This window comes from Salvelinus namaycush, chromosome 23 (assembly GCF_016432855.1).
Source record: "Salvelinus namaycush isolate Seneca chromosome 23, SaNama_1.0, whole genome shotgun sequence".
NCBI lineage: Eukaryota > Metazoa > Chordata > Actinopteri > Salmoniformes > Salmonidae > Salvelinus > Salvelinus namaycush.
In genome coordinates this window covers 42,391,369-42,406,822 of record NC_052329.1, presented here as the reverse complement: position 1 = coordinate 42,406,822, position 15,454 = coordinate 42,391,369, and the positions used below count along the sequence as shown (strand labels likewise).

At 42.3% G+C, this 15,454-nt stretch overlaps 1 protein-coding gene across 1 annotated transcript in view; it reads left to right on the top strand.

Moving 5' to 3' along the window:
• The window catches only part of atp1b3b (ATPase Na+/K+ transporting subunit beta 3b), a 34,593-nt gene extending 19,843 nt beyond the window's left edge, over positions 1-14,750 (top strand). The window contains exons 2-7 of the mRNA XM_038962060.1: positions 6,194-6,322; positions 10,693-10,791; positions 11,228-11,415; positions 12,220-12,270; positions 13,432-13,518; positions 13,818-14,750. Coding sequence (XP_038817988.1) covers positions 6,194-6,322; positions 10,693-10,791; positions 11,228-11,415; positions 12,220-12,270; positions 13,432-13,518; positions 13,818-13,985 — 722 coding nt within the window. The 3' untranslated portion in view covers positions 13,986-14,750. The remainder of the gene's footprint in view (positions 1-6,193; positions 6,323-10,692; positions 10,792-11,227; positions 11,416-12,219; positions 12,271-13,431; positions 13,519-13,817) is intronic.
• Positions 14,751-15,454: the final 704 nt, after the last annotated feature.

The window sequence follows — 15,454 nt, the reverse complement described above, 5'->3', positions numbered from 1 at the left end:
GAACTCGTTGGCCTGAATGCCAAGCTTCACGTTTGGAGGAAACCTGGCACCATTCCTACGGTGAAGCATGGTGGTGGCTGCATCATGCTGTGGGGATGTTTTTCAGCAGCAGGGACTGAGAGACTAGTCAGGATCGAGGGAAAGATTAACAGAGCAAAGTACACAGAGATCCTTGGTGAAAACCTGCTTCAGAGTGCTCAGGACATCAGACTGGGCCAAAGTTCACCTTCCAACAGGACAATGACCCTAAGGACGCAGCCAAGACAACGCAGGAGTGGCTTCGGGAGACAACTCTCTGAATGTCCTTGAGTGGCATAGCCAGAACCCCTGAACGATCAAGCATCTCTAGAGAGACCTGAAAATAGCTGTGCAGCAACACTTCCCATCCAACCTGACAGAGCTTGAGAGGATCTGCAGAGAAGAATAGGAGAAACTCCCCAAATACAGGTGTGCCAAGCTTGTAGCGTCATATCCAAGAAGACTCGAGGCTGTAATCGCTGCCAAACGTGCTTCAACAAAGTACTGAGTAAAGGGTCTGAATACTTATGTAAATGTAGCATTTCCTTTTTTATTTTTTTATACCTTTGCAAAAAAAAAAGTTTTGCTTGGTCATTGTGGGGTATTGTGTGTAGATTGATGAAGGGGAAAACAATTTAATCAATTTTAGAATAAGGCTGTACCGTAACAAAATGTGGAGAAATGTCCTCTGGTCTGAACTGTTTGGCCATAATGACCATCGTTATGTTTGGAGGAAAAAGGAGGAGGCTTGCAAGCCAAAGAACACCACCCCAACCGTGAAGCACGGTGGTGGCAGCATCATGTTGTGGGGGTGCTTTACTGCAGGAGGGACTTGTGCACTTCACAAAATAGATGGCATAATGAGGTAGGGAAATTATGTGGATATATTGAAGCAACATCTCAAGACATCAGTCAGGAAGTTAAAGCTTGGTCGCAAATGGGTCTTCCAAATGGACAATGGCCCCAAGCATACTTCCAAAGTTGTGGCAAAATGGCATAAGAACAAGAAGTCAAGGTATTGGAGTGGCCATCACAAAGCCCTGACCTCAATCCTATATAAAATTTGTGGGCAGAACTGAAAAAGCGTGTGCGAGCAAGGATGCCTACAAACCTGACTCAGTTACACCAGCTCTGTCAGGAGGAATGGGCCAAAATTCACCGAACTTATTTTTTTTCTTTTTTGTTTCTGGTAGCTTGTGGAAGGCTACCAGAAACAAGATTTGACCCAAGTTAAACAATTTAAAGGCAATGCTAACAAATACTAATTTAGTGTATGTAAACTTCTGACCCACTGGGAATGTGATGAATGAAATAAAAGCTGAAATAAATAATTCTCTCAACTATTATTCTGACATTTCACATTCTTAAAATAAAGTGGTGATCCTAACTGACCTAAGACAGGGAATTGTTACTAGGATTAAATGTCAGGAATTGAGAAACTGAGTTTAAATGTATTTGGCTAAGGTGTATGTAAACTTCCGACTTCAACTGTATGTAGTGCACTGGCTACATAACGACAGTGCTCCATGAGGATGTGTTGGATTGTCAATCCCAATTCCAGTTTAAGCATCAAAAGTGGTCCAATGGATTTCTGGCATTTTGTTAAGACATTAAAAAAAGAGAGTTCTATCTGATTGGATTCTACATTAATTTTACATGACCCAGCCATCTAAAGCTGTGTGTGTGTGTGTGTGTGCGTGCGTGCGTGCGTTCATGCATGCATGTATTTGTCAGTCTTGCACTAACGCTGTGGTATATGATGGATGTGATAATGCATGCATGTGTGTGTGCGTCCAAATTTGTGTGTGTGTGTGTGTGTCTGTACATATCCATATGTGTGTGTGTATGCATGAGTGTATCCATATGTGTGTGAGTATCTCCATATTCGTGTGTGTGTGTGTGTGTGTGTGTGTGTGTGTGTGTGTGTGTGTGTGTGTGTGTGTGTGTGTGTGTGTGTGTGTGTGTGTGTGTGTGTGTGTGTGTGTGTGTGTGTGTGTGTGTGTGTGTGTGTGTGTGTGTGTGTGTGGCTCTGATCCATCTGACGCTCCTACCCAGCTCCTCTCTTCCTCAGGCCAGTGCTGTGCCGTCACTTATCTGTCCTCCCCCACATCCTATTTATAAACGCACAGCTTACCTCAGAGACTTCAGGAAAGAAGCAATGCATCTATAATTAAGCTGAAGCTCTCTCTATCTCTAGCTTTTTCTCTCGCACACCATCTCGATCCATCCATATCTTGTTTTCCCATCATCATCCTGTCTTCTCTTAATACGATATCTCTTTGTATGTATTTACATTTGTTTGTAGTCTATCTGGGCTACGTCTCTCTCTGTCCTGTGTAGAACTGTATCCTCACATCCGTATGAAGATCTCTCTGTAGCTCATTCGACCATTTTGTGCCTTTCCCACCCCCCCCTATTTTCACCTGTTTCTCTTTCATTTTGTATATCCTTTTTCTTTGTATTCCCCTCTCTTTCTCTGTTTGTAACTATTGTTGTGTAATAGCTGACAATGGGCTCTTCCCTGAGCTTCAGTGTTTCTGTAGAGATACCATGCATGGTGGTGTAATAGTGACTCTACCATAGATATATGGTATACCGTGCATTTGGAAAATATTCAGACCCCTTGACTTTTTCCACTTTTTTTTATGTTACAGCCTTATTCTAAAATGGATTAAATAGTTTCCCCCCCTCATCAATCTACACACAATACCCCATAATGATAAAGCAAAAACTATATTTTAGCAAATTTTCTCAAAAGTGAAGTTTATTAACTTTCAAAGCAGATTTACCTTTTCCATTGTTCCTAAAGTGTAGTGTATGATATACAATTTTCTACCTCTGAGTCTCTACTTTTATCCAATGTAAAAAACACAATTTCAAATTTTGCTACATCAGACCGAATCGAGCCGGTCGTTCACGTGTAGACAAGTGTGTACCTTTTCAAATCATGTCCAATCAATTGAATTTACCACAGGTGGACTGATCAATGGAAACAGGATGCACCTGAGCTCAATTTCGAGTCTCATAGCAAAGGGTGTGAATACTTATGCAAATAAGGTATTTTTATTTTTTATTTTTAATACATTTGCACACAAAAAACTGTTTTCGCTTTGTCATTATGGGGTATTGTGTAGATTGATGAGGAAAACATTTTCTTTAATCCATTTTAGAATAATAACACAATGTGGAAAAAGTCAAGGGGTCTGAATACTTTCCGATTGCAGTGTTTATATATACTACTGTATCTCTAAGCTCTCTATTCTTCGTCCATTAGACACCAGGGATATCCCCCTGAAGCTAGGCCAGCAGAGTCCCTGCCCATCTTCTGAAAGCACCTGAAACATACACTACCGTTCAAAAGTTTGGGGTCACTTAGAAATGTCCTTGTTTTTGAAAGAAAAGCTAAAAAAATGTCCATTAAAATAACATCAAATTGATCAGAAATACAGTGTAGACCTTGTTAATGTTGTAAATGTTTATTTATTTTATTTCACCTTTATTTAACCAGGTAGGCTAGTTGAGAACGACTATTGTAGCTGGAAACGGTTGATTTAAGAAAAAAGAAAAAAAAAAAAAAAAGGAATATCTACATAGACGTACAGAGGACCATTATCAGCAACCATCACTCCTGAGTTCCAACGACACGTTGTGTTAGCTAATCCAAGTTTATCATTTGAAAAGGCTAATTGATCATTAGAAAACCCTTTTGCAATTATGTTAGCACAGCTGAAAACTGTTGTCCTATTAAAGAAGTAATACAACTGGGCTTTTTTAGACTAGTTGAGTATTTTTTTTTTCCACCTTTATTTAACCAGGTAGGCAAGTTGAGAACAAGTTCTCATTTACAATTGCGACCTGGCCAAGATAAAGCAAAGCAGTTCGACACATACAACAACACAGAGTTACACATGGAGTAAAACAAACATATAGTCAATAATACAGTAGAAAAATAAGTCTATATACAATGTGAGCAAATGAGGTGAGATAAGGGAGGTAAAGGCAAAAAAAAAAGGCGGCCAAAGGAAGAATTGGTTTTGGGGGTGACCAGAGAGATATACCTGCTGGAGCGCGTGCTACAGGTGGGTGCTGCTATGGTGACCAGCGAGCTGAGATAAGGGGGGACTTTACCTAGCAGGGTCTTGTAGATGACCTGGAGCCAGTGGGTTGGCGACGAGTATGAAGCCAGGGCCAGCCAACGAGAGCGTACAGGTCGCAGTGGTGGGTAGTATATGGGGCTTTGGTGACAAAACGGATGCCACTGTGATAGACTGCATCCAATTTATTGAGTAGGGTATTGGAGGCTATTTTGTAAATGACATCGCCGAAGTCGAGGATCGGTAGGATGGTCAGTTTTACAAGGGTATGTTTGGCAGCATGAGAGAAGGATGCTTTGTTGCGAAATAGGAAGCCAATTCTAGATTAAACTTTGGATTGGAGATGTTTGATGTGAGTCTGGAAGGAGAGTTTACAGTCTAACCAGACACCTAGGTATTTGAGTATCTGGAGCATGAACATTTGTGGGTTCGATTACAGGCTCAAAATGGCCAGAAACAAAGACCTTTCTTCTAAAACTCGTCAGTCTGTTCTTGTTCTGAGAAATGAAGGCTATTCTATGTGAGAAATTGCCAAGAAACTGAAGATCTGGTACAATGCTGTGTACTACTCCCTTCACAGAACAGCGCAAACGGTCTCTAACCAGAATAGAAAGAGGAGTGGGAGGCCCCGGTGCACAACCGAGTAAGAGGACAAGTACATTAGTGTCTAGTTTGAGAAACAGAAGCCTCACAAGTCCTCAACTGGCAGCTTCATTAAATAGTACCCGCAAAACACCAATCTCAACGTCAACAGTGAAGAGGCGAGTCCGGGATGCTGGCTTTCTAGGCAGAGTTCCTCTGTCCAGTGTCTGTGTTCTTTTGCCCATCTTTAATATTTTATTTTTATTGGCCAGTCTGAGATATGGCTTTTTCTTTGCAACTCTGCCTAGAAGGCCAGCATCCCGGAGTCGCCTCTCAACTGTCGACGTTGAGGCTAGTGTTTTTTTTAGCTACTTTATTGAGGAAAAGTGTACTTACTATGCCTGTGATATGTGGTTGTCCCACCTAAGACGAATGCACTAACTCTGGATAAGAGCAGACGAAAATGTAATATAATCGTCCTGTCATCAATATATCAATATAGCCCAATCTGCTCCCAGATCTGCACGGGCTCCTCTGACTGTCATTGGCAAAATCAGAAAAAAACGACACGTGTTCTTGTATGTCTGCTCGAGAATAAATGTAATGGATCTTTAAACAACTATGTTGACTGGTTTGAATTGTGGAGCATTCCTGTGTGCTGGAGTTTATTCGTTAAAGACAACCGTCTTTTCTGTCACTGTCACGACGCCACAAATGTCCTGAGCTGATGTCTCTCCCCCTCTCTCTCTTCAATTAAATGCAAAGGGCTTTACATCTGTTTACATTGCCAAAGCAAATGGAATATACAATAACAAGGGAAATAAGAAATCAGTAAACATTACACTCTGTGTTAAGTTTTTAAATAATGTATACATTACAAATGTTATATTATTGGCTATGTACAGTGTTGTAACAATGTGCAAATAGTTGAAATATGAAAGGGAAAATACATAAACAGATAAATATACGTTTTTATTTACAATGGTGTTTGTGCTCCACTGGTTTCTCCTTTCTCATGGCAATGGGCCACACATTTCACCTATTAGATATGGGAGTTTATGAATGTTTGATTTGTTTTCAAATTATTTGTGGGTCTGTGTGATCTGTGGGAAATATGTGTCTGTAATGTGGTCATATATTTGGCAGGAGATTAGGAAGTGTAGCTCAGTTTCCACCTCATTTTATGGGCAGTGGGCTATGGCGGCCTCTCTCAATATCAAGGCTATGCTCACTGTACATAGTCAAGGATTTCTTAATTTGGGGTCAGTCACAGTTGTCAAGCTCTCTCTATCTCGCCCGCTCTCCGTCCTGTGCTGGCCCTGATATTTTCTTTCACATTGTCCTCTCCAGCACTCTCCAGGAAGTATGGTGGATGCCTAATTATGGGGACAAAGAATCAAGTCATGTGACTTACACTGATGGGAGGAATGCTTTTGATCTGTTGAGCCAAGATTGTGTGATTAACAGAGAATAATTACTCTCTCCCTCTCTCTCCTCAGCCCTGATATTGCTTTTCTACCTGGTCTTCTATGGCTTCCTGGCGGGGATGTTCACGCTCACCATGTGGGTCATGCTGCAGACACTAGACGACAACATTCCTACATACCGCGACCGAGTGGCCAGTCCAGGTGATTATTACACTGCAGCGAAACAGACACTCAACCTAAACAGAACAGTGCTCAAATTGAAATTCACCCATTCACTTATTCTTTCTTTCTCGCTCTTTCACTCTCTTTCTCTCCCTCTCAAACTCACAAACTCACAAACACACACACACACACACACACACACGCACACACACATATATACAATACAAATATGTCCACTCTCTCTCAAATATGTCATTATCTCTCACGGACAGCGTTGTTTCTTTTCTTGCGGCGTCTGGACCGCTGTTGAAGCATAGACGAGGCTCCTGCAGAATGGGAGCCTGCCAGTTGGCTGGTGAGCTCACTCACTAACGTCAGAGCTGTCTCTGCTAGCGCCTGGCCTGGCTTGCACAATGTCTCAGACTCTGCTGCCATGTCCCACTGAAGGCCTTACTGGCGCGACAGAGGAGCTGGCTGCCACTGCCAAAACACGCAAGCACTCAGGGAATAAACAGATCAGTCAAACACTGACTGACCGATATTGTCATTTTAGACATGAAAAACCACCGGCCGAGTCTCAAAAACCCGTTAATTAATACTGTGTCAGTGTAACAAAAAAAATAGAAGAGTTAGAAATGTAATCCTGTGAATTATGGAGCGGAGGTGTGTGTCTGTGTGTATGTGTCTGTAGGAGTGAGAGAGTCTGTCTCCCAGGCTCTGCATGCATCCTCCCGCTGGTCCACCAGTACAGCACCCATCTGTTCTGTCCCCACAGCCTCTCTCCATCTCCATCGCCCTGACAGAGAGGCCATCATAAAAACTAACTCCCTTCCTCTAGGCCTATGTCCTAATACTGTATATAATAATATATGCCATTTAGCAGACACTTCCTCCAAAGAGACTTACAGTCATGCATTTTTGTAAGGGTGGCCCCAGCAGGAATCGAACCCACGATATTGGCGTTGCAAGCACCATGCTCTACCAATTGAGCCATACTGCGCATTTATGCTTTCCGCCATCCACAGTCAGCCTTCTCGAATATCTTTTTGACTCTTTCTGCTCTTTTAAAATGTGCTGTGTAACAAGTTTCTAAGGCGGTGTAGAGTTGCCGCTAAAATGCAAACCTTCTGACTAGCTGCTTTTTGGGGTTTGGCAAAAAATGTGTGGAATGCAGGTATAGTATAGCAAGCTTCTCTCTCTCTTACACACACACACGTACACACTCCTCTCGTGACAATTTATTCCACCCACAGTCCCCTGTCATCTTCTCTCACTCTGTGTCCTCTCCCATTGTCCCCTCTTTTGGAGTCCTTCCATTGTGTCGTCTATCACACCACACACTTTCTAATGGGGTCCTGGGTGTTGACGCCTTGAGGTCACAACTAAGACGCACTCATCTGAATCAGCTACGAGTGAAATTCCACCATAGCTTCCTGATAATAAGGCTTCCTCAGCCTTGCCGTTTGCAGTTGGCTTGCCAAAGTCCCAAATGGCACCCTATATCCTACATAGTGCAGTACTTTTGACGAAGGCTTATAGGGCTCTGGTCATAAGCAGTGCACTATATAGTGAATAGGGTGCCATTTGGGACGCATCCTCTGTTTTAACGGTCGGCCACAGCCGACCCTCTTTGCCAGCAGGGTTTCATCTGGCGAGTGTTAATAACATTGGCTGTTGTGAAAACTTGTGTTAGCTATTAAAGTATTTTATTTATTTTTATCAACTCTCTCCGCAACCCATTTGAACAATAGATACAGTATTACAATATCTGGCTGTCAGGCAGCATAAGCAATACATGTGGCTTATTGTAGTATAAGTTTTTGATAACAATACTAGTATTATTAGTGTGACTGCCTGGATTTAAACTGGGGTCATTTGCATGCCACCAGAAATTAGTTAGTCTGATGAGCTAAAGCCCAGGCCTTAGCTCAGGGAGCTAACACAAATCTTCAGGTCACAGCTAGGGCTGTGGCTGTTCATTAAATGTTGTCAGCCGGTGATTGTCAAGCAAATAACTGCCAGTCTCACGGTAATTGACCGTTAATTAACATAAACACATTTAGCACATTTAGCTTCCACACATTTTTGGAACATCTACATTTTAAAAAGTCTAATAAATCCATGTAATAAAGCCTACACCATCACAATAAATCCATGATTTATTTTAGACAGGTCTAAAGAAACATGACATGAAGAAAATGTAGTCTAATTTAGAAGAACAGAATACCATACTCTGAGTTGTCCTTATGTTAGGCCCTGATCTGGCTATGCAATATGGCTGTGGGCTACACTAGTTCATTTAGCATACAAGATTTGCTTAGAATTCCGTGGCATTATTTTATAGTATGAAAAATAGAATTGAACATGAATAAAATATAAAGGATATTTTCTCCAAACTATTTGAGGGAGTGCGCACATGCAGCTATTCTGTGTTGAGCAGTTAACAAAGAAACAGGTCCTCCTTATTTTTGTAACTTTAGTTGTGATACAATTGTTGGGCTATATGTTTAGATTTTGAAGACATTTTAAGGCTGCATGATGTGACTCTAATGATGATTTGAAAAAAGTTGCATGAAAGGCATGAGCTCTGCTTTGTTTTTTTGCGCAGGCTCCACACACTTCATCAGTCTCTCATTCACAATTTGGCAAGCACTTGATAATGCCTTGAATTTCCCGGCAGCATCCCTTTTGTGTCGCCTTAATGCCCCCTAAAAAGTCCATGCCTTTAGCAGCCAGTGGCCATTGTGCCCTTGAGCTGAATATAATAATTATAATTTCCTTCTCCCAGCTGTGTGCTCCGAAGCACTCACTCACATGGCTCTCTCAGATAGCTAAATTCTTATTAGCCAATGCCCGTCACGTGATCACAGGCTACAAGGGAAGACAGACACCGGGGAGGCAACTGCGCGCGTCCTTATCCAATTCCACGGCGCATATTGAAGATATTGGAAGAACAGTCCACATATACTTTTCGTCAGCCAACATGATGAGTAGGCCTAACGACACCAAAAACACTAGCTTATGTCAATGTACTATCCCCCATAGTACAAAAGTTGAACTATTCAAGTCTGTGCGAGAAATAAATATTCCAAACATAGTCTGTGACAGTTGTGGGATGTGATAATTTGGGATCTAATACAACCACTAGCATCAAACAAACGTTTTGAAGCAATGAGGCTAACGCAACAGATCAGAACGTTTAACTTATAATGTTGATAAACTATTAGGCTATTTCTTCACATTACAAGTGCAGCAATGTGCACATGGTAGTAGGCTATATGTGCAAATGTTCCAAAATGCAATCAATTAGCGTGAAAACACCATTCTCAAAAGTGACCGCAAATGCGATTATGCATGTAATGGTTTTATTATAAAATGTATGCCAGTTAGGCTTTACACCCATTGTAAAGTGGCATAATGTGCTTAATTTTCAGAGGATATTTGGCCACTTAGTTGTGATACAAACCTTATCAAAACATATGGGCTAGGCTAAATGAGGTTTGAAAAAGTTGCAAAAAAAGGCATACTCTGTTTCTTGCCTTACTGCCAAAAGCTGGGCATCATTCACAAGTGATAATATATCATTCACAAGTGATAGGGTAATATTGTCACCCATCAGACTATTCTTGATTTAATCTTGACTTTAGATGTACTAAATAATATATGGGTTAAAGTAGGTTTGATTTAGAAAGTCATCAAGTCAAATCAAATGTATTTATATAGCCCTTCTTACATCAGCTGATATCTCAAAGTGCTGTACAGAAACCCAGCCTAAAACCCCAAACAGCAAGCAATGCAGGTGTAGGACCATTATCATGCACCTGTCTCAAAACTGGGGCAAGGGGAGAAAATAAATAATCTATGCACTTAAATGTTTTTCCCGTGGTTTATTTTCATGCCAGCCAGGTAGGCTATACTCCTGTTGTAAAGAGAAGCATTGTGCTTAATATTAGGAAAGTTGAGAAATAAATATAGTAGAAATTCGATGGGATCCTCCTCTTTTTAATAGAGGCCATCACTCTGTTTTCTCACGCAATGGCATAGCCTATAGAAATGTTGTGGACATGAGCTCATGAGCTCTCATGAAGTATTTGATTAGATTTTTGATTAGATTTGCATTTATGTCAGAGTGCTGAGTATCAGGCAGTTAGCAAGTTTGGTAGGCTAACTAATGACCATCAGCAGAATCAGAGCTTGAAGAAGCCTAATTACCGTGACTAAGCGGTCACGTGGAATTTGACTGCTGTCATTGACTCGTGACCACCGGTGTGGCGGTAATACGGTCACTGTAACAGCTCTAGTCTCAGGCAAGGATTCCCGTCACGTGAGCGAGGTTGCCTGGACCATCTCCATAACATTAGTAGGCGCAGACAGTTGACGTGACATGTTTCCCCCTAACCTGTCCTCAGGTTTGGTGATCAGGCCCCGGTCCTTGGACATCGTCTTCAACCGCACCGACCCTAAGCAGTACGACCAGTATGTCCAGCATCTGGAGAACTTCCTTCAGCGTGAGTGATAGATCCCCTCTTTCAGTCCCATTTTTAGTTTTCTGAAGAATGTGTACATCTGACATCTATGCACAAATACAGTTTTATCGGTTAAGGAAATGAGTTTCAGTAGTTGCAGTTGATGACACTTTTGTATACAGTACATTACTAAGGAGAGTATTCTACCTGACTTGATAGGGCACTGTAATCCTTGGCCGTGGCACTGGAATATGTGAAAGCATACTAACTACTTTTTACATGCAACACAAAACTGTCTAACTGATTATGTAATATGTATCCCAAAGAAACAAACAAGTAACGAATACATTACTGTGACATAATTATTAGCTATAATTTTGACATGTAATATTTAGGTGAACACTGTCTGTACCAGGTAAATAGCAGGCTGTCAAATACAGTGGAACTTGAGTCTGTGCCCTATGTTGGGACCCCTCAGAATACAACGACACTGTGCAGGAGAAGAACGAGCTGTGTATGGTGGGAGAGTACTATGAGCAGGATGATCAGGAGGAGAAGAAGGTGTGCCAGTTCAAGCGCAGTCTGCTCCGGCAGTGCTCCGGCCTGTCTGACACCACCTTTGGCTACGCCGAGGGGAAACCCTGCGTCCTTGTCAAGATGAACAGGGTGAGTGCCCCGATTTGGGGATCGTTGGTCGGACTCTTCTCAAAATGAAATAGACAGCGTTAGCCCACTGAACTAAAGCCTAAAGACTGGAGCTTAAAGCCTAAGCCATTAGCTCTGGGAGCTATCACAAGTCATCAGGTCTCAGGCAAGGTCACTCCTCACACAAGCGTGGTTCACTGAACTACCTCCCCTACACGAGTACCTCCGTATCTTAGATCCATTGCCTTTGAACTACAGCTTTTCAGTGTTTCCCTCTCTCTCTTTCTTCGTGCAGAAGTAGAGTTTCTTCAAATTCATATTGAAAAATGCTTATTCTGTCCTTGATACTGCACTTGTTTCTTAATCACTATTTGGAATATCCTCTGTGCCTCTGTTTGCAGGGATAGAGGTCAGAGTGCATTGATTGGCGTGTGTTGCCTGATTGGTATTCAATCTAACTTAATGAATCCTATCAGGGGCAATTAAGAAGATTCTTAGGCATCTCTGAGGCAGCTATGTTTATGAAAGTACAAGTCCTTGGCCTTTCAGTAAGCAGGCAGCACACATGTGCCCGATCTACTGACTGGTCCTTATATGGCCAGCTCAAACCAAATAATTTCCTTGCGTCACTAACTGAGCTACTTCTCAACATCTTTTAACTCAAATCAGTGCTTCCATTTTTGAGACCATTCTGAAATCTGGTGTGTCTTGATCATGTTTACATGTAAATAAGCTTGAGGAATGTGTAAGAAACACCAGAACGAAATGTTGAACTCACTAAAGGTTGCTATAATAGTCTTTATGATACTCTTCTCACTCCTGTAGATCATTGGACTGAAACCGCGCGGGGACCCCTACATTAACTGCACAGCTAAGGTAAAGCAAACAAACAGTTTTTATTTTGGGTGTAACAATGAATTGTGTGTGTGTGTGTGCTCCAGGTTGTGTTTTTGTGTGCTAGGACTTTGAGACAGGTTTTGTACTCCCTAACGTGTCTTTTGTTTTATATTTGTGTGTGTGCTTTATGTAGGAATGCACACGTCTGTTTCTGTCTGTGTTTTCACACAAGTGTCTATATCTGATTTCTCTCCACGCTGCCTGTAGGGCCAGCAGTACACTGGTGGGTAAGAAATCGGGTCCTAGCCCCCCTATGTTTCCCCATGGTCCTAGCCCTAGCCTTTCTCCATTAACTTTCTGCGCTGCTTCTGTCCACCTCTGTGATGTGGCGCTTTGTCCTCTGCTGCTTTAAACAGCATTCATGGCTTTCTAATCTAACCCCTATAACTAATCACCCCAAAGACAATATAGACAGAGTCAATATTAAAGTGTTGATCTTTTTGGTAATCAGTGTCACTGACTGTATATAACTGCAGTTGGCGTATGTATCTGTATGGTAATGCATTGGAACCTGAAAAGGTTCCTTCCGTTGATTTTAGAACTCTGCTCCGCTGCCCATGGCTCCCACTAACGGTGTTTCCATGGTTTTCTTCTGGCTCTGAACTCTGACCTTTGTGACCCGATGGCAAATGTTTGAAGGTCTACAGAGAAACACTGATGCTGTATTCTGCCCTTCAGCAAAAATAGAGACTGGCTCTTTTAACTCCCCTCCATCTGTCCTCCTCTCTTTCTCTCTGAATTCATTTGAATTTCTCCTCTCCACCGTAAACCATTCTGATAACCATAGAGAACCATCTGGTGGCAGATTGTGTGTGTGTGTGTGCGCGTTCGCGTACTGGTATGTGTGAGTGGGTGGTAACTATATTGTGTGTGCATGCGTGGTAACTACATTGTGTACTGTGAGAGTGTGGTGGTTTACACCTGTCGTGTGTAAAGCTACAGTATGCGTGTGTTTGTAGACTCCAGGATTGTTTTTATGTGATTGTGTACAGAGTTAGTCAGATTGTTGTTCTGAGAGTCGGTGGAGGCAGCGTCGTACGTTCCCAGTGCATTCATATGTGTAGTTCTGTGATCTCACACCTCTTCCTCTTCCTCACCCCCTCCTTCCACCTCTTCCTCCTTATCCACTTCCACCCACAGAGAGAAAGCCCCCTGCAGATGCAGTACTTCCCATCCGAGGGGCGGTTCGATAAGATGTACTTCCCTTATTACGGGAAGAATTTGCATGTAAGTACATGACGCTACATATTTATATTGTGAAGGAAACTGTTAATGAGATTGAATGCAGAATAATTTAATTGTAATTACAAGTAGTAAATGTTACTGTTGTCAAGGCAGTCTGGGGAGATGAGAATCCTGGGAAATGTACAGTATGTGGGTGGACTATATTCACCTGAGGCACTGAGTGCAAATTGATTGTCAGAGTATTGTCATGACAACCACTGTTATGTGTATGGATGTGCGCACGTCTGTGCATATATGAATTAACAGCGGTCTCCCTCCATCTCTCCCTGTGTGTTTGCCAGTCAACCTACGTTCAGCCCCTGGTCGCGGTCAAGCTTCTGCTGACCAAGGAAGACTACAACAACGAGCTGACCATGGAGTGTAAAATCGAGGGCTCCGACCTGCGGAATAGTGACGACCGCGACAAGTTCCTGGGGCGCGTCACATTCAGGGTCAAAGTGGTCGAGTAGTGGTTCAGGAAAACCACTAGAGCTGCACAATGCCGCCTTTGCGTGTAATCAATGCCCTCACCCACCTCCACTGAACCGTCCTCCTCAATCCACTTCCCCCCTCCATCCGGCCAGGACCAGGCCCTGCCCCCTTGGCTACTGCAGGGGTGGATCAGGGGAAGCTACGGTAGCATGGTGGTGTGCTCCTTATATTCCTTTTTAAATCCCCATCCCCTATCATATGTCACTGACTCCTCCACCTGCCTGCCCCCCTCTTGGACCTTCATCACACCATGAAAAGGGAAATACAATAAACGAACCATTTGAATCCCCCCCTCAAACACACACACACAAACACACACACACCTCTCACCTCCATTATAGTCAGTGGTGATGTAGCGACATCGTGCCATAGTATGGACCTGTATATAGCTGTATTTGGAGCATTGATTTGATGTGGTGTCCCGTAGTGCTGTGCAGTCTGCTGTGTGTGACGTGTTGTTTCTGTATGTACATACTTGATGGCTATAAACACTGTTTCTGTCTTTAGCTCACTGTGTCTGAACGCTGTAAGAAATCAAACTAAGAAATAACGAATAGCTGTAATTTAAGATTATTGTATAAGAGAATACGTTTAAGGATGAAAAAATGCACAAAAATATATCTGCTTATAATTCAACCTACCTGTCTGACATCTAAGGGAAGAGGTTTTTACACACCTATGGGAACTGTGCTTTGTACAGATGCCTTAAGGTCTGTATGAGAACAAATTTGAAATAAAGATGATTTTAAAAAAACTCTCAATTTGTGTCTATTTACTTTTAGTGCCATGGCTGTGCCTAAGAACACCAAGGAAACCTGCCTAAATGACTACCGACCCGTAGCACTCACGTCTGTAGCCATGAAGAACTTTGAAAGGCTGGTCATGGCTCACATCAACACCATTATCCCAGAAACCCTAGACCCACTCCAATTTGCATACCGCCCCAACAGATCCACAGATGATGCAATTGCTATTATACTCCACACTGCGCTTTCCCACTTGGACAAAAGGAACACCTACAGTGGCAAGAAAAGGTATGTGAACCCTTTGGAAATACCTGGATATCTGCATAAATTGGTCATAAAATGTGATCTGATCTTCATCTAGGTCACAACAGTAGACAAACATAATAATACACAATTAGACAAACTAATAACACACAAACAACTACACGTTTTCATGTCTTTATTGAACACCGTGTAAACATTCACAGTGCGGGGTGGTAAAAGTACGTGAACCCTTGGATTTAATAACTGGTTGACCCAACTTTGGCAGCAAAAACCTCAACCAAACGTTTTCTGTAGTTGCGGATCAGACCTGCAAAAGGTCAGGAGGAATTTTGGACCATTCCTCTTACAAAACTGTTTCAGTTCAGCAATATTCTTGGGATGTCTGGTGTGAACTGCTCTCTTGAGGTCATGCCCCAGCATCTCAATTGGGTTGAGGT